The sequence below is a fragment of the Notechis scutatus genome, chromosome 4 (genome assembly GCF_049901735.1).
Source record: "Notechis scutatus isolate UNSWTSFEM ecotype Mainland chromosome 4, rNotScu1.2, whole genome shotgun sequence".
Taxonomy (NCBI): Eukaryota; Metazoa; Chordata; class Lepidosauria; order Squamata; family Elapidae; genus Notechis; species Notechis scutatus.
This window is the reverse complement of record NC_142012.1, coordinates 26,786,336-26,806,310: the sequence shown is the minus strand read 5'-3', so window position 1 is coordinate 26,806,310 and position 19,975 is coordinate 26,786,336. Positions and strand designations below refer to the sequence as shown.

The following is a 19,975-nucleotide window of genomic DNA, read 5'->3' as shown; positions in this document are numbered from 1 at the left end:
GGGATAGAAAAGATAGGGAGATGAAGGGCGATGAAGTATGCCTAAAATTATAAGTGCAGGTGGTCTGCCAAGCACCTGAATTTTGAACACATGACCATCTTAGAGCAGGGGTCTCTGATCTTGGCAACTTTAAGCCTGGAGGACTTCAACTCCCAGAATTCTGGGAGTTGAAGTCTGCCAGGTTTAAACTTGTCAAGGTTGGAGAACCCTGTCTTAAAGGACTAGGTGTAAGTACCACTCGTTCAGTACTACCATAACTTTGAATGGTCACTGAATGAACAGTTGGAATTTGAGACCTACCCATAACGATCTTGTTCCCAGCAAAAGCAACTATGAAAGAACTATTTAAAAAAAGGCTTCATTGACTTGTTTTTTTTTTTTCTGGTGCAGTTTTACTCCAGATTTTACATCATCTTGGGTTATTCGTGAACTGACTCTGGTTACTGCTGCTGGCATCGAGTTTCACTTTACTCTCAATGTGACCCTTCCTCACCATCTTTTACCCATATGTGCGGATGTGGTACCAGGCCCCAGTTGGGAAGAGTCATTCTGGAGGCTCACAGTACTCTTTGTAAGGTAAAGCATTAAGAGTCTCAGGATGCTTTCGGTGGGATCCTGAGGAGAAATAACCATACAGGAATAGTTGTTACATTATTTTAACAGATGAGGATTTTTTTAAATCAATTGCCACTAAACTTTTCCTCTAGTTGATTTTTAAATTTCATTATGAAAGAGAGTTTTTTTGTTGATTGCTCATACAAGTAGTTGGTCTCAACAAAATTGCTTGGTATCTATCAGGCTTTGAAGAATATACAAACCCAGAAAAAAAAAGGATAACCTCAGCTGTTAAACAGAAACTAAAATATGTAAAGGTGCTGATAGTCTGACAGCCCACTTATTCTGGTGGAGAAGAATCCTACATCCCACATACCGTTTCTTAGTGGGTTTTGCATCATACCGAGGTACTAGGCACAGTAAATTCTGGAATCTATCAGGATCCTGGATGACTTTAAAATAGTGTTGAGAGAATACATGCCATGCAGTATTACATATTGAATCCCTTGCTACACAAAGTTTAGGATATGGCAACTTGTATAACAGTAATTGTCCTTTGACTATAACTTCTTGGTGCCTTCAAATGTATTTTATTAAATTGAGGTTAAATGGACTTTAATTTTTGCACATTTTGCATTACTGTTTCTATATGTGTGTTTGCATCTGCAGTTTGTCCTTATTTGGTGTGATCTTGATAGCTTTCCAGCAAGCACAGTACATTCTAACAGAATTCATGAAGTCAAGACAGCGGTCAAATCATAATTCTACATTGCAAAACAACAATTCTGTGGACATCATCAGTTCTGAAACTTATAAGTAAGGCATTTTATCTTTCTATATATAAAATTCCTGGAAATCTTATTTAAAGGGGTAATTGATATTTCTAAGATCTTAGTAGGGATGGCTGCTGTTTTATGCCGAGAAGGCAATTACTGTTTAAAAAAGTTTGGATATACATAATCTAGATTTGCATATCAGAGTATATGTATATTTGCATTTTGCAGTATCTTTCCAGTGGAAGAGGGACAAAAAATCTAGGCAAGATGGACATACAACTTTAATAGATAAATAAAATAAAAAAATGAATATTCTTGTTATGACATATATTAAGGGAGCCGGGAAATATAAAACTGAAGGAAATACAGAAATCCTTTTAGAAAGTATCAACTTGATTTTCAATTTTTGTGCTTGGTTCCATGTTTACAACTTGTTTTTTATTGTGTTGTTTTTGGCAATTGTATAGAAGCCATGCAATCTTTTTTTATAGTAAGTCTTATAATTTTATTTTAAAATTAGGAGCAGCTGCAGAGCGTTTACTGAGACTTACAGTTCTTCTGATAAAGGGAAAGGCAAAGGATCCGTTTTGGTGGGCGCTGCAACCAGCCGTAGCCAGAATGCTGCCAAGAGGAGTCCGGCAACATATAGTCATTCTCAGAAGAAACATAAATGTTCTGTGTACTACGGTAAACAAAAATCAAGCCCAACGACTAGTAGCAACATTCTGACAACAGATGAAAAGCCGAGCCAGTCAGCTGAAAATCCTATTTCAGCACCAAAGGAAGACATTTGTACTATTAATGAAAACTGGCTGAGCTTGAAATATGCAAATAGCGTAAACATGGACATGCAAAAGAACTTAGCACATCCAGAGAACTTTGTAGATAAAGACGAAAGTGCATTGAAAAGTGCAACACTTATGAAAAACATTTCTTCAGACTGCAGTTTGAAGGAGGGCCTTCAAACAAATATGTTTCCTAAGGAAACGAATATTAAGTCTCCAGAAAATTTAGCTGAACTCAAAGAACCTGAGTTATGTCCTTCAAAGTCATCAAAGAAATTGTCGGAAAGTCGCTTTCCAAGATCTTCACCTCAACAACAATCAGAATTTCAAGAGAGTTCCAGGAAAAATGGAGGTAAAAATTTTTAAAATAAAAAAGGTGTCATTTTGAATAAACTCAACAAAGAAATATGCATGACAGAAAATAGTTTTTTGTTAACTTCTAGAATTTTGAAGATAATGCTTAGAATTATGGCCATAGAAGCTGGACTATGTCCAATTAGCAACCCTAATATGATATTGCAACCCCCAAGCATTTTAATGCTTTTAAGAAGTGACTTTTAATTGAATTTTCAGCATTCAACAGTTACAAAAGATATGCATATATGACACAAAGGCTGTAATTTTAGGCATATTTACTAGGATTAAAACAAATTGTAAAAGAGGAAATTCCTTCAGGGTAAGTTTTAAAGTGATTGAAATACAAGCATAGTTTTGTTCACCTTTATTTTACTTTCCAGAAAGAAAAGGGTTTTGCCAATGTTTTATTTTATCTACTCAGACCCAAATATTTTTTTAAAGTATCTCTGAAAGAATATTTTCAGTTAAGAAACAGAGAATTTTTAAATCCAATCTAACACAACACTGATTTTTACTATAAATTTCAAGTAACACAGGTCCATAATTTTTCATGGTTTATTAGTGGTTATTACAAGGTACATGTCTTTTTATTGCTCAAGGAAATAGTCAGCAAGTGCCTCTCAGGAATGAAACAGGAAACTGTGAGACGTTGCAAAAACAGGCTAGTGAACAGATTTCCACAGAGAAGATAGAGAACAAAGGACTTAAAGATGAATTACTGTATTCTGGAAAACGGGAATTGATTTCTGCTGAGGTTTGTATTTTATATTTCTTTGTTGAAATATTCACTTAAAAAAAAGATGATAGATCGGAGGGGGGGGAGTTAAATATCCAATTTGTGGAAAGTTTTATTGAAGCTAATAAAAGCCCAGTGGTTACAACGAGATGAACTTTATATAGTAGTCCTATTTTGTTTCTTGTTTCATATTTTTTAACAATTGTCTATCAGTATGCCCCAGGCACTATGTGTGCGATGACCCAAGACATGGCCCAAAGGCAACACGGTCAAATAAGCAAGAAGGGTCCCTTTAGTACCTCCAACTTTGTCCCCCAATGTCCAGGTTACCTTCGGCTAGAGAAAAATCTCTCCCAAGTACAGTTTTTAAGTGGAGGAAATTCAGTCCGAAAACAAAGTACATACAAACTGTAAATAAAAATCCACACAAACCACACTGCAATAATTAACTTGACAGGGCAGGAGAAGTAATTGCAGACTTGAAAGCCCAGCAAAACAGTTGGGAAGATGCCAGGAACCCCAATAAGCCTTGACAGTACCAGATAATCCACAATTTGCTCCCAACAACTTTGCTGTGCCCAGCTTCCCTTTTTAAACACTATGTTCCCAGCTGCAGCTAATGAAGGGAATCAGGGCCCTTTCCTCCCCAGTAAGCCATGCAACTCTCGTTGCTCCCTTCTCCATTCCTCCCTGCATGCCCTAGGATGAAAAGGGGGTGGGCCTGGATCTTCCTCCGAATTCCCTCTCCCTTGCTCTACCTCTTCCCTGCTCTGCCCAGCTGGCCTTTGCCCTTCCCCAGTTTCTTCCACAGCCAACGGAGCCACACTCCCACTCCCTGTCAGCTGTTCGGCCTCCCCCTCTGAATCAGATTCTGACAGGGGCATGACAATGTGTGTGTTACAGTAATTGGAATTACTAGCAATAAAGTACAAGCAATATAATTGTTAAAAAGAATAACACTTTCAAAATATGAAGATTGGTTGAAGTGGGTTAATGAGCCCCATTTTTACAAATTAGAAAGTTTAAATCGTTTAATTAAACATTTTTTTTCAAAGCTTTGCATGGTCTCTTAGATCAAATTAGATGCTGTATACCCAACATGAGGTTACTTATATTGTTTGATTCACTTTAGATTTACGATTTTGTGATCTTAACACCAGAAGAAAAATATGCTGCAACTATATTATACAAAACTGAAATAACTTTTCAGGAATCTTTGAACCTCACTGGAACAGCAATAACAGTGAGTGAGTGAAAAAAAAGAAAAGAAGAAAGAAAGAGAGAGCATTTATAGTAGGTCTGCTAATAATACTGACTTGGTTTTTGTCAGTCAAAATTGTACTACTTATTCTTGCTCCCATTCCAGCCGTTTCTAACTCAAAACAGAATAAAAGTATCAACTTTCAACAGTTGGTTATATTGAATATGGTTCTAGCACATGTATATTTAAAAAAATTATTGTATCTTTCAGCAGGAAGAAGTTCACCGAAAAAATGGGTCCCAAGAGAAAAAAGATGGACACTTGCCCAATACTAGCTGGAATAGACATAGGACAAATAGAAAAAATAAGAAGAAGCATATAAACATATCTTCACGGTAAGCATCACTACCTTTACATATTCACATTTTTAAATTAGAAGATCAGCACTGTTTCTACCTCTTAGATTTTATTGGATGTATTCAGAGTGCTAGCAGTCTTTGAGTGTATTTTTATTCTGAATGTCCCTGTCTACAGAAGGAAGGACTTTTTCTAATTCCTTGCTCTTCTTCCGTCACCATTGCTGCTGCTGTTTCAAGGGGTTTCTGCAATATTTTAGAATGAATGCTAAAAGGACTCTGAGGAAAGAAAAAAATGAAGAATTTTTTTTAAGCAGAATTCTTTGGCTGGATCAGAAACCTTTGCCAAATAGGAATAGTAATTCTGTGTAAGAAAGGGAGAGTTTGGCTCCATCTATTATTTTATAATTATTTATTTCACTCATTTTCTTGTTAACATGTAACCTATCTTTTTAGGTGGTCAAGTTGTTGTTGAAGTGCTATTTAACCCAAGCATCCAATTTTAATATGAATTGTTGCCATTATTCCAGGGGTGTCAAACTCAAAGCCTGCCAACATCTAGAAACAAGTAAAGTAATAACTAGCAGTCAGCACGGGTTTGTTAAGAGCAGATCATGCCAAACCAATCTTATTTCATTCTTCAACACAGTGACTAAATTAGTAGACCAACAAAATACTGTGGACATAATATATTTAGATTTCAGCAAGGCATTCGACAAAGTAGACCACAACCTACTTCTTAGTAAGCTAGAAAAAGGTGGAATAGATAGCACCATCACTATATGGACTCGCAACTGGCTGACAAACCGTACTCAATGAGTAGTCCTTAATGGGTCTAAGTCTACATGGAGGGAAGTAAGCAGTGGGGTACCACAAGGTTCCATTTTAGGCCCAGTACCCTTCAATATCTTCATTAACAACTTAGATGAGGGAATAGAAGGGGAACTTACCAAATCTGCAGATGATACTCAGCTGGCAGGAATAGCTAACACCCAAGAAGATAGGCTCAAGATCCAGATGGATCTTGACAGATTAGAACATTGGGCCGTATCTAACAAAATGAAATTCAGTGTAGAGAAAAGTAAAGTCCTACACTTAGGCAAGAAAAACCAAAAGTACACATATAGACTGGGTGAAACCAGGCTCAATAGCAGTAACTGTGAGAGGGATCTTGGAGTCTTATGGACAACCAATTAAATATGAGCCAGCAGTGTGCAGCAGCAGCCAAAAAAGCTAATGCAATCCTGAGTTGTATTAACAGAGGGATACAATCAAGATCAAGGGAAGCACTAATACCACTCTATAAAGCCTTAGTAAGACCACACCTGGAGTACTGCATCCAGTTTTGTTCACCACATTATAAAAAAGATGTTGAGACTCTATAAAAAGTACAGAGAAGAGCAACCAGGATGATTAGGGGACTGGCGGCTAAAACATACAACGAATGGTTGAAGGAACTGGGCTTGGTTAGTCTAGTCAAGAGAAGGACCAGGGGAGACATGATAGTGGTCTTCCAATATTTGAGGGGCTGCCACAGGGAGGAAAGGGTCAAGCTATTTTCTAAAGCACTTGTAGGCCAGACAAGGAATAATGGATGGAAACTGACCAAAGAGAGATTCAACCTGGAAATAAGGAGAAACTTTCTGACAGTGAGAACACTCAACCAATGGAACAGCTTGCCCTCGGAAGTTGTGGGAGCGCCATCACTTGAGACTTTCAAGTAGAGATTGGACTGCCATTTGTCAGAAATGGTGTAGGGTCTCCCGCTTGAGTGGTGTGTTGGACTAGATGACCTACAAGGTCCCTTCCAGCTCTGGTTATCTGTTATCTGCCTGCGGGCCGGATTCGGCCCATGGGGTGCATAGATCTGGCCCATGGGCCCACCCTGTAAACAGCAAAGGACCGGCCCGCAGTGCCTCTTCCAGCGAAAAGGGAGTTCTGGGGTCTGGCCTCCCCGAGCTCCATTTTCGCTGGCAGAGGGCCGCAGGAGGCCATTGCAGCCAAACACGGAGTCCGGGAGGGCTGACGTGGCCAAAAATAGAGCCTTGATGGGTGACATCGAGCTGGTCATTCCCACCCTGGCCACACCCCTCCCCATTCCCCCAAGGTCAACACAACCCTGATGCAGCCCTCAATGAAATCAAGTTTGACACCCCTGCATTATTCATTCATTGATCAGAGTAGAAAGAAAGAAAAATGCTTTTTTTCTTGTTTGGGGGACATTTTTACAGGGTTCCTGAGCAGGCTGAACTGAAGCATGTGTGCAGTGAAAGGCATGAACTCAGAACTACTATTAATATAAGAAATTGGTGTGCTCAAAGCAACGGGGAAACTTGCAAAGGAGATGATAAATCTGCACACAGAGAAGCAGGTTGGTAGTAAAACGTAAATGGAAGGCAAACAACAGTAACCAGTTTTTCATTTGAAATCCTTTTTATTTCGGTCCTCAAATCAAATCCAAGAAATAAATTGATTTGATGCTATAATAAGGAGAACATCCTAGTCTTTATATTTGACTGTTTGATTAGGAAAATGGGAACCAGTGACCAAAAAGAAATCCATATTTATAAAACTGGACATTTCTAAACTTGAGGGATAGTCCTAGCTTAAAAAATGATCTCTCTCTTAGTCTGCCATTCGTTAAAGTTGTTTAATCTTTCTGTCTGACAAAAGATGGAATAGAAGAGAAAGTCTGATATCCTGGTAATCACACATTTGCTTATTTACGAGAATGCAATGATACGAGTGTTAAAGTTGGTTTTGTTGACTGCTTCCCGAAGAAGGTTTCTACCAGTGGCCCAAGAAGAAGTGCTTGGAGAGGTTTTGTTCAGATTCAAGTTCAGATTGTGGAAGTTCTTCTGGAAGTGTCCGGGCCAGTCGGGGCAGCTGGGGCAGCTGGAGCAGCACGAGCAGTTCAGATGGAGACAAGAAGATTCCTAGCAGGCATTTCCTTCCGTCAAGTACGTGGGGGTCTGGACACGTGTTCTTTCTCTGCTCTGGGAAAACGTCACTGCATGTCACCACCTTACATTAAACTCTGACTCCCCCACCCCCGAATCTTAATTGCTATTCATAAAATAATCTTGAAAATAACAAAAAACATCTTAATTGCTGCTATTAAAGTTTTTAAAACAAGCACACCTATTTTAGGGGATAATATACAATCAGTTTATTTTAAAGGGATTCTGATTAAATTAAATTTCCAATGAACTTATTAACATATCTCAATATCTGAATATCGCTTTTAAAAAGTTTTATCCCACTTTTTATTATTTTTATAAATATCTCAAGGCTCTTCTTCCTATTTTCCCCACAACGACAACTCTATAAAGTGAATTCGGCTGACAAAAAGTGACTTTCATGCCTAAGGCAGGACTAGAACTCAGAGTTCCTGGTTGCTAGTCCAGTGCCTTAACTGCTAGACCAAACTGGCTTTTTTATTCAAAACTAACTCTTCCTGAATTTAACTACAGATAATCCTTGCTTATAAGTACTCATTTAGCAACCATTCTAATTTCCAGTGGTGCTGAATGAGGAGAAATATGACCAGTCCTTGAAGATGCAGCTATCACCGTGTCCTCATGATCGTGTGATCATGATTTGCACACTTGGCAACTCACAGTTATAACAGTCCCAGTATCCCACAGTCACGTGATCACCATTTTCAAACTTCAGTGCTGACTTCTGATAAAGTCAATGAGGAAGACAGCAGGGGGTAGCAAAAGGCAATCACATGACATTGTGCTTAACAACTGGGTGGAATTTGCTTAATGATGGCATTTGGAACTGCCATTGGCATGGTCATGCAGTAGTGCTCTTTACAAGTGCATCACCTAGTTGGCGGTCCCAATTACCGTCATTAAGTGAGGACTACCTGTATAAACAATCGAGTCTTTTCATTAGCAATTCCTATTTGTTTTTCTTGTTAACCTTTATTAAATGTATATTGGGATTACTATTTTGAATGCATTTTAATACTCTCATGAGTTAATAGCATAGTTTAAAGGAACAATGAAGGCAAAGCCATTGAAAAAATGTTATTATTTCTGAAGGCAAGGAGACAAGTTTATTTATACAGTTATTTATCAAAAGAACCATGGTGGCGCAGTGGTTAGAATGTGGGCTAATTCTGCTGACTGATAGCAGTTCAGTTCTCACCTGCTCAAGGTTGACTCAGCCTTCCATCCTTCCGAGATGGGTAAAATGAGGACCCAGATTGTTGGGGGCAATATCCTGACTCTGTAAAACCACTTAGAGAGGGCTGTAAAGCACTGTGAATCAGATATAAGTCTAAGTGCTATTGCTATCAAATTTATACATTATGACTTGTTACTGGTATTGTGGTCTTATATATTAGTTCTGGATGGGAATGCTATGTCTGTCCCTCAATCTTTTTCTTTTCTGTGACTTTTTGGAATCTCTACAGAAAAGAAAGAAGATCTCTAGAAAGATGCTAAAAGTCCCGTTAGGGATTGCCTGTTAAATCATATAGTCAGTGTATTATATATATGTTATTCCAATCTCTCATTCTTAATTTTGCTTTTTGCAGGGGAAAGCATTTCATGTAATGACTTTTCACCTGATACGCCCATTACTTTAAATCTTTCCCACAACATCTGCAACACCAGGTAAAAACTTTTAATAGTTCCTCTTTTCTACAGACCAACTGTTTCAAATATAACTAACAAAGAAATGAAAAGCAAATGTTCTAATTCTAAACTTACTTATACATTTGATAATGCTTTTTACTGTTTATTTCATATAAAATATTAAAGTGCCCCTTTTTTTGGCTTAACAGTATGTATGTATGTATGTATGTATGTATGTATGTATGTGTGTGTGTATGTGTGTGTGTATGTATGTATGTATGTATTTTCTTAGTAATGTTAACCAATTCTGACTGCTTTGTATTTTTAGATCAGACAAAAGAACAGCTAGATGTTGCCATGCAAATATTTTGATAAAAAACCCGTATAGCCATTTTTTTTATACTTGGATTACATTAGATACCATGCCTGGAATATATGTCCATTTATGAACATAACCATGGTGATACTCTTTGCAGTGGAAAAGCTATGTTGATCGTTAAAAAAAATAAAAATATTTATCTTTATTTTTAGTAGAGAAGTGAACGGTATCGCACAGTATCCAGAGAATTTGTGTACCAGCTTCACTGATATAACCACAGATCAAGACAAAAATGAAGGTTGGTTAATTAAAAAAAGATCTGACACAGTAACTAAATCATACCAATTTTATGCATAATTTTTATTGTTTGTAATATAAGGCAGATCATCCAAACAGTCCTGCATTATTCATTTTCTTTCTGATATATCCAATGTTATATAACTAATGATTAATTTGTCTTTATTGCTGTTTCACTAAGATTTGTGTAACTTAAGTGAAACTAGGTAGTTTGTTTAGGGTGAATGATTGCTTAAATTTCACTAACTTAACAGATATTAAATTAGATATTAAAAATCCCTTGTATTTCTTTCTTTTTTCTTCTATTGAAAGATAATGTGCCCTCAAGGTTTTGTTATAATTAATTGTTCTTTTTTAAATTTCTTACTTACTGAAACTTTGATTCAGAAATCTGGAGCTTCATTGAGTACATCTAGCATCCTGCCCCTTTGACAAAATTGGATGAGATCTACAGGCAGTGTCCATTTAAAAGAAGATAAAGTCTAGATGAAATCCTAATCAAATAAATAGGTGGAAAGGAACTTTTTAAAATGTAATTTTTAAGTTGATAAGTTACTAAAATTGTTTACATAGGTTGTCCTCAGTTACAAAAGCAGTGTAGTGGGGAAGCCAGATTCACTTAACAATCGTATTACTAAATTAACAACTGCAGTGATTCACTTAACAACTGTGGCAAGAAAAGTCATAAAATGTGGCAAAACTCACTTAAGATCTGTTTTGCTTAGCAATGGAAATTTTGGATTCAATTGCAGTTATAATTTGGGGACTACCTGTATTTTTTGATGAAGGAGGAAGTGACTTCTTTATATATTTCTCTTCTTTTGCCTTACCATATTTTTATTTTTCCTTGTTTTTATGTTTTTTCTATTTTTGTCTTTCCTGCTTCCATTTTTTACTTTTTATTGTTTTTTTAGTTTGCATTAGTTTTTATTGTTGGAAATTGCAATCTTTAATAAAAGTACTATAAAAAATTAAAATGACATTTTCCCCCAAAATAAGAACTGCTGATCACCTTATTGTTCACAAAAGGTCAAAAATAAGTATGATGAGAAGTTTTGTCAGAGCTAAAATAAGTTTGCAAGTACATTTTCTCCTTTCTGAATACCTTAATCAAGAATACCAACTTCCATGTAAATAGATTGACATATTATAGTGATTGGATTTACTTTGCTTTTTTATGGGCAGGTATTAGGAAAATGACAGACAGTAAAATCTCAGAAATTAGGTAGAAAATTATCCCAGATAATAAATGAATAATAATAAATGAACAAGCAAATTAAGTCTTTTTGCTCATTTTTTGTCTAATTAATTGCCATCTAAGTCATAAAATGTGAATGACAAATGGGAGCATAAAGTAGTTAAAGCAGAAAGACTTGCTCATCCAGCATTTTCAGAACAAATATCCACTTCCTGTTCTTCCATTTCTCACAGACTCCCATTTTTAAACATTGCTGCTTCTGGAAGGTGTGTTTCAAAAGACTGGAATAGTCCTGTGAATATAATAATTCAGCATCTCCTCTAAAATATTGGTCTCAAATAGACAGGGTTCCAAAAAGAGAGTTGGGGACTAACATCACTTTCTGCAAATATATTATCTTTCCCAGAATCTCTAAGAATTCAGCTTCAGTCTGTAGCTGGGGTTTCAAACTCATGGCATCACAGCGGCATTACATGACGTATTGGGACTTTTTTCCCCTTTGCTAAAACAGGTGTGGCCGTGGCCAGCACATGACTCATCTGGCCCACGAGCCGGGAGTTTGACAGCCCTGGTCTATAGGAAGCCCTCACTTGGAACTGGAATTTCTGTTGTTAAGTGATGCCATCGTAAAGAGGGATATCATGTGACTGCATCACTTAGCAGCAGCAATACTGCCAATCCTCGTTGTCAACATTAAAGATCATGGTACATTAAGCAAAGAGCTCACATGACTGTGATTTGCAGCTTCCTGCCAGCTTCCCACAAGCAAAGTCAATGGGGAAGCTGGCAGGAAGTTGCAAATCCAAACCCCAGGTGGCTCACAGGCTAGCGGGTGGATGCTCCTACGACCACAACACACTGCAATTGTGTGAGACAATTGTTAAGTACTCCGATTACATCCCCATGATCATGGAAATGCTATAAACATCCAGAACTTTTGAGGAAGAGTCGTCAGTAAATTTCTTTCAGCACATGTCTCCTGAATTTGCAGAGTTTGATACTGGCTGAGAAGTCATAACTTTTACAACAAATTCATATGATGGATAATCTTCAGCCTTATGCCCTTAACTTTTATATCAAAACTGTATAAACCTCAGCCAATTAAGTGGCTAGAATGTTGTATATTATAAGACTTAATTTGTTTGGGTGGAAATACAATGTCGCATAGCATTGTAATACTGATGTGTGAAAGTTTTTTTAAAAATATATATTGTATAAATATATAACATGCTATAAATTTTATTTGCCTTTCTAGGTCTCTATCCAGCAGGAGATTTGTGGTCATCCCAGCCTATCTGCCTGACAAATTACAGTCTTGAGAACAATGTATCGTGCATGATCCAGGAAAACCCTTCATTACATAATAGGCAGGTTTTTTTTAATTTTTACTATGGTCTTCACAGTCTGAGATTGTGTTGGGGGTGGGAGCTGGGACTTGTCCTCTCACACCTGGAAGATGTGGGATCCAGATTAGGAGGGGCTGTTTTATTGGAAATATGTTTTTGCTGTGACTTTTGAGCCGAAGTATTGGTTTTAATTCAGTCTTTCTGAAATTTTTCTTACATTATTTTTAATATCTTGCAATAGCTTTGTTGATTGGAATCCACCCTGTGATGGCCAGCTTAACATGTACTGTCCAGTAGAAGTGAATGAGTACGGTAAGTCTTCTACAGCAGTGGTTGCCAACCAGTGGGCTGGGGACCACTTGTGGTTCATGAGAAAATTTTGGTGGTCCACAGAGAAATGTCCCCTCCAAAGTACACCCCCCTGCAAAGCAATTAATCCAGGCTGCGCCGCCCACATGGCCTGCCCACCCGCTGGCCCCCACCCTTCAGCCGAGCACAAACCTTACCTTGAGTAGAACCACGTGAGCTGGAACTGGAAGGTAAGACCAACGGCGGGGGAGGGGAATCCGCCCCAGGGTGGCTTGCTGGGAAAGTCAGTCCCATATTCCAGAGCTGCCGTAATCACAGGACTGGGCTTTTGGTCATCCCGGAGCAGCTCCTCTAGTCCATGGCAGGCCGGTTCACCTGGGTGGAGGAGCAGCTGCTCCGGGACGACCAAAGGGCCAGTCCTATGACTACTGCAGCTCTGGAATATGGGACCGACTTTCCCACCAACATCAGCAAGCCACTGTCAGTCAAAATTCATATTAGTGGTCCACGGAATTTAAAATTATGAATTTGGTGGTCCCTGAGGTCCAAAAGGCTGGTGACCCCTGTCCTACAGAACCATTAGTATTTTATATATGGAAATAGGTGCACTTAAATAGGCATTCAGACTTCCACTGAATAGCTTTGGTTGTTCTCCTAGCTTTTGCATATTGCACTGTCAGCACACACTCAGGTTTGGCTTATGGTGACTCCCTCACACACACAGACTCAACAACCCTGGAAAATAGCCATGCTGAAATCACTTTCAACCAAATACTGAGGCACAATCGGTTCTTTAGAGACTCGGTGAACGTAAAGTAACAGTAGAACTTTACTCATTACAATAGATATACATTTGCTCTTTCTTGCACACACTCATTCACACTTTCCCATGTTTTGGTCAATTAGACTGGCAGGCATTAGCCAGATGGACAGAAGCTGCCAAGTCTGGATCGAAAAACGAATTGGAGTCAGGAGCCCTTTTGCTCCCCAAATCCTTGTTTGCTTTGCTTTATTGATTGACAAGACTAGCAACTACTCTTTTCTTGTTAATATCCAAATCTGGTAGCTGTTGATGGGATTTGGGAAAGGGCTTCCCATGTGCTCAGGCTCAACTTCTTTTGTTTGGGTCAGGAGACATTTTTTTCTTTTGTTTCCTTAACAAATTAATTCCTTTTTATCTATTTCCCCAAAGGGATCTTTTAGAATGGATTACTGGCTTTTATCCACCCTGCTTACTTGCCTGCTTTGTCTTTAGATGTGGCAGCTTGCCTGTTTCAGTCACCTTCAATATCTGTGAAATGGGTATCGTTCTTCACTCACCCAACCTATATTATTATTTAGTATAGACCATGGGTGTCAAACTCAAGGTCCGTGTGCCAGATCCGGCCTGCAGGGTGCTTAGATCTGGGCCACAGGGCCGCCCTGGAAACAGTGAAGGACTGGCCCTCAGTGCCTCTGCCAGTGAAAATGGAGTTTGCGAGGGCCACGTGCTGCCACCGCAACCTCCGTTTTCGGCTGTGACGGCTTCCTGACACTTTCTGCCAATGAAAACAGAGGGGGGAGTGTATGAGCTGTCCTCTTAAGCTCCATTTTTGCTGGCAGAGGGTTGCAGGAGACCATCGCAGCCAAAAACTGAGCTCGGGAGCCCATTTTTGCTGGCAGAGCACTTGGGCCACCACAGGTGCCCCTGACATGAGTGATGTCAAGCTGGCCACACCCACTCTGGCCCCCAAGATCAAACACAACCCTGATGTGGCCCTCAATGAAATCGAGTTTGACACCCCTGGTATAGCTTGTCTCTCCTATATTAATGAACAAAAACATGATATAAAAATGAAATCTACTTTTAAGTCCAGATTGATTTATGATGGATTACATAGGTATGTAATATAGTAGCAACGGGAGTAGTTTTCCACGGCATTATTTTGGGAATTTAAAATTTTCCCAAATAGCCTTGGAAGCCTCCCATGCGAATACTAATCTGGACTGACCCCTTTTGGTTTATGGAGATTAGCCAGAGTTGATTAGGTGCTGCTGTCAGCTGGGCATAAAAACAGGAGCTAGGATTCATATAGTAATTATTCAGATAACTAATGTAAATTATATATGTTTATTCATACAATATATAGATCCACACTTTGATACAAAGTTGACTAATACTGAAAATCCTTCTGTCTCCTAAAATAAAGAAAATATGAATTACCATAATGGATTTCCATGCACAGAAGAAATTCAAAATTCAAGCTTCATTGATCACAGCTGTCAGTCTTCATGGAACACCCCACCTAACCTTCCTCCAACCTGGGAACCCACCAGTTATGTCAACCCAACAGTAAGTATTACAAATGGACTGTTTCATGCATTCTGTTATAGCAGTTCAAACATAATCTTTTGGGGTTGTCCTTTACATATTCTTGGGTTTCTTTTTTTAAAGAGTGATGTATTTAACATTCACATTTCAATTTAGGTGGCTTCAATTTCAGTTTTGATTGTAATTTTGGCACATTTAATAACACATGCTCTGAATTCCATAGGTTTCATTGTTCAGTACATATTTAAATACACGTTTTCATTATGCATGCAATGAAATGAGTAATGGAAAATGGAAACATGTTGGTTTTTGTTTTTTTCTGGATATAAAAATGGATTTACAATCCTGGTGCAGTGATTAAGGCATAGGAGCAGGGTTTAGGAAACACAGGGTTCAAGTCTGCGTTTACCTGGAGAACATGCTTGGATAATGAGGGGCTGTGAGGGCATGCGTACGTTGTTAAGGCTGGTCCTTCAGCAAAATGTGCCTAAAAACAAAATGTTTATTTCCATTTTAATTTAATGTTCACCTTAGCTTGCTTCAGTTTCTCAAGTGCTATTTAACTGCTTTGTCCCTGGACTTCAGACATCTTTTGCACTCCCAGTGACACCTTCCCTTTGCCTTTCAGTCCTACCTCTCAAGCACCAGGAGTTTGTCGCCCATGTCTGGCCTCTTTGGTTCCATCTGGGCCCCCCAGAATGATGTCTATGACAACTGCTGCCCTGTCGGCGCTGCCACTCCACATTCAGCTCAGGTGGAGAGCCAAGCAGTTCTATGTAAGCAGGAATGTTACCCGAGGTTTAACCCATTCCGTGCCTATATGAATTTAGATATATGGACTTCGGCAGCTAATCGGAATGCAAATTTCTCTCTTCCTAGGGATTCGGGTTATTGTGGAAATGTGTGAAAAAGGAATGTCATTTTTAAAATGTGAACTTTAAAAAAAAAAAAGCTTTTTCTTTTGATTACTAGAATGAACTGGTGGTTGAACTAGAATTCAATGTTGGTCATTATTTTGGCACTTTTGTATGAAAAATAAACTTTTTTTTTTTTACCAAGGCATCTAGCATTTCTCTTTTCTGACAAAACACATTCAAGCATAAGATGAGCAATGGTGTTCTAGAGAAGTCTCAATCGGCAGTATCGTGCTATTGACTCCCTAGCTGCTTTCTTTTTTCATTTTGGGAAAGTAAAAGAGTCTTTTTAAGTTTTGTCTTGTTTCTTTCAGAATGAAAAGCCATCTAACATTTTCTGACTTCATTCATGTCTATTTCATATATTTTTATTTAGCAAGTTTATAGTTTATTTTTTCTGATGCTTTTAAGGCAGTTAACAGCAATAAATAGAAAAAAATAGCCATACAAATAATTGTACAAAACAAAATTAAGAAGTACAGGAAATCCTTGACATATAACAGTTTGATTAGTGACCATTCAAAGTTATAATGGCACTAAAAAGTGACTTATGACCGTTTTCACACTTATAACTGTTGGTGGCATCCCCATGGTCATGTGGACAAAATTCAGAGACTTGGCAACTGACTCATATTTATGACGGTTGCAGGGTCTCTGAGTCATGTGATTACCTTTTGTGACCTTTTGACAAAGTCAGTGGGGAAACCAGATTCAATTAACAACCATGTTACTAAACCCTTGAAGTGATTCACTTAACAACTGTGGCAAGAAAGGTCATATAACATGGGGTAAAACTCACATAACAACCGTGTCGCTTAGCAGCAGAACTTTGGGCTCAATTGTGGCCGTAGGTTGAGGACTACCTGTAGTATATGTTAACTGTATAAAAGCCAAAGAAAATTCAATATCCCCATAACTGCGACTTCACAAATTCTAGCGGTTTTTGTTTTTACTAACAGAAGTTACCCCAAAACCTAATTCTGAATATAAGGCCATATTTCCAAAAATAAAAACATAAATAGTTGTGAAAATATATAAACACGATTTTCTTTTTGGTCTCTGCATATCATATATGAGTTTGCCACCTGTGCAAAAATCTTACTGGAATTTTCTAGAGTTGAGATTTCACTTCTAGAGTTGGGAAATTCACTTCTATTTTTGCATAAAGCATGTTCTTCCATTTTCTTCCCTTCATTTTCAGTGAACATAGCAATTGACTCTGGAACACTCTTGGCTGAGTTGTTGTTCTTACTATACTCTTAGAACTAAAAAAAAGTTACAAATAATTCCCCTTGTTTCAAAAAATGCTAATAGGATGTGGCGTCGTCATTTCTTGCCATATGTATATCTATAAGCAATATACTATTTATAAATATATATTCATTTTAGAGATAGCGGCATCCTCAGCACCTTCTATGTATTGCATAAAGTCTGAAAAGCAGGTACATGAGCTTGATGATTGATTACGTAGGCTTCTTCTAGATCAGGGGTCTCAAACACAATTTACCTGGGGGCCGCTGGAGGCAGAGTCTGGGTGAGGCTGGGCCACATAATATTATACTTTATATTATACTTTATATTTATATTATACACTAATATTATACTTTCATATCACGGTGGGGGCCACAGGATATCGTCCTGCGGGCCGCAATTGGCCCGTGGACCGCGAGAATGAGACCTCTGTTCTAGATCAAGGGTGTCAAACTCAAGGCGTTAGACCTGGCCCCTGGGCCTGCCCTGGGAACAGCGAAGGACCGGCCCGCAGTGCCTCTGCCAGCAAAAATAGAGCTCGGTGGGGGGCACACACACTGTTTTTGCAGGCAGAGATCTATCAAAACAAACTAAAATCAAAACAACAAAAGAAAAACTTTCCTTTTTTTGCATTTGAGCATCTAAGAAGGGACAGGAAAGGAGAAGGGGAAAGAAAAAAGACAAAGAAAAAGAAGGAAAGGAAGGAGATTATAATGAGAGGGAGTGGGAGGGTCTGAGGGAAGTCCTGCCTTAGCGCTTGGCTACCACAGGTGCCCCCAACAGGAGTGACATTGAGCTGGCCATGCCCATCCCAGCCATGCTCACCCTGCCCCCCCCCCAAGGTCAAACACAACCCTAATGTGGCCCTCAATGTAACTACGTTTGACACTCCTAAATTAAATAGATGATGATAAATGGATGGATGGATAGATAGATATAGATGATAGATAGATTAGATAGATAGACAGACAGATGATAGATAGATCAATCATAAAATTATCCTGGTACCTTGATGGGCTTTGTTGGATCTCCAACTTCTTCTTTTTTTCTACCTTGGAGAGGCTATAACCCAAATTAATCACAGTAGCTCTTATTTATGGCTAGAGAGAGCCATGTTAAAAGTCAAAGTCAGAGTACGTCTTGTTCCATAAACCTTTGGCTGAAGCTCTTACCCTTGAGGCTTAGCACCACTAATACTCCAGAAGTATCACTTTACCAGAATTAAGGCTGTAATAACTAAATTCCAAAGCCTGGTCTTCTTTCTGTCTTTGGTTCTTTAAATGGAATATGATCAGGCAAAACAAACTCTGAAGGACAGCAAGCGGATGTAGGAAAGGCCCCAGCCTTCCTGCCATCAGCAAATATGAGTTACACAGTCATTCCTGCTAGCTATCTGGCAGAGGGACAAACACCCAGCTATAGATAGGAAATCTTTATCCTTTACCCAATGTCATGTTCTTCCCTCTGTAGTTTGGATGCTAAATACTGTATTAAAAGTAAAGCTGAAAGGCTTTGCCCTTGTGAGATTGGAAACCAGGAAACATATACTTTTCCCTTCCTGAGTCAGATTTCTCATCCTAATCAGCAGATGTCCTGATCGCTCAGTATCGACTTATGACCAGGTGGTACTTATGGTTACAGCCAGTGGTGGGATTAAAAAAAAATTACTACCAGTTCTGTGGGCACGGTTTGGTGGGCATGGTGTGGCTTGGTGGGCGTGGCAGGGGAAGGATACTGCAAAATCCCATTCCCTGCACACCCCACTAACCTGCTTTCCAGCTCTGTTCTCCTGTGCAGGGCAACCAAAGAAGACCCAGCCAATCATCTAGGACTCGGGAGGCAGAGAATAGATGGGGGCGGGGCCAGTCAGCGATGGTATTTGCCGGTTCTCCAAAGTACTCCAAATTTCAGCTACTGGTTCTCCAGAACTAGTCAGAACCCGCTGAATACCACCTCTGGTTACAGTCCATATTACTATTTGTGCAGCATCTTATAAGATCCTACAGATGTTGACAGCTGAAGTTCCTGCTACATATGTGTATCTTACTCATAGCCCAGACTGAGACCGCTTCTCTTTAATTTTACTCAGGAATTCCAGTTAGGTGGTTTTATAGGTGTGTTTTAATGTTGTTTTATATTTTTATACCGGTTTCTTATACCATGCGTTTTATAGAGGGTTACAGATCACTTATGAACATATTTCTTGTCCAGGTCTGAAGCCACAATAAAAAATGACTAAGACCATAATTCAAAGGCAGCACTACATCACAAAAGCCCATCGGAAGTTCATTTGGAACATTCAGAATTTCCATTTTAAAGCATGATTTTAAATCTTTCAGATTAATGAGGAATAATCTTTTTATTATAGGATTTTCTTAGAAATCAGCAGATACAGTTTTTGAGCCATCCAGTGTTGCTGTTACATCTTTTAAAATAAATACACTAAAAAGCTCAGTAATGACTTCCTCCCAGATGTGGTTTGTGTCATACTACACTATATGTTGGATATCAATTCCCATATTAACGTGCTCTGAATCTGTTGCCACATAATGCTGGATCTAATCAAGCTGTGAGGTTATGCCCGCCCCAAAGTCTTTTACCTAAAGTGCCAGCAACATATTTTCAAAATTGCAAATCTTCCTTTAAGCCTAGAGGACCGCAGCAAATGGCTGATA

At 38.7% G+C, this 19,975-nt stretch overlaps 1 protein-coding gene across 5 annotated transcripts in view; it reads left to right on the top strand.

Moving 5' to 3' along the window:
• The window catches only part of TMEM131L (transmembrane 131 like), a 68,196-nt gene extending 52,002 nt beyond the window's left edge, over positions 1–16,194 (top strand). For 2 of the 5 annotated variants that reach the window (XM_087962999.1, XM_026668735.2), the window contains 13 exons: positions 391–576; positions 1,225–1,371; positions 1,852–2,468; positions 3,073–3,227; positions 4,681–4,805; positions 6,998–7,137; positions 7,547–7,726; positions 9,316–9,394; positions 9,887–9,972; positions 12,425–12,536; positions 12,757–12,827; positions 15,014–15,156; positions 15,764–16,194. In XM_087962999.1, the coding sequence (XP_087819125.1) occupies positions 391–576; positions 1,225–1,371; positions 1,852–2,468; positions 3,073–3,227; positions 4,681–4,805; positions 6,998–7,137; positions 7,547–7,726; positions 9,316–9,394; positions 9,887–9,972; positions 12,425–12,536; positions 12,757–12,827; positions 15,014–15,156; positions 15,764–16,042 (2,320 nt within the window). In that variant the 3' untranslated portion in view covers positions 16,043–16,194. The remainder of the gene's footprint in view (positions 1–390; positions 577–1,224; positions 1,372–1,851; positions 2,469–3,072; positions 3,228–4,680; positions 4,806–6,997; positions 7,138–7,546; positions 7,727–9,315; positions 9,395–9,886; positions 9,973–12,424; positions 12,537–12,756; positions 12,828–15,013; positions 15,157–15,763) is intronic. The other 3 variants (XM_087962998.1, XM_087962997.1, XM_026668739.2) reach the window with 3 other exon arrangements.
• Positions 16,195–19,975: the final 3,781 nt, after the last annotated feature.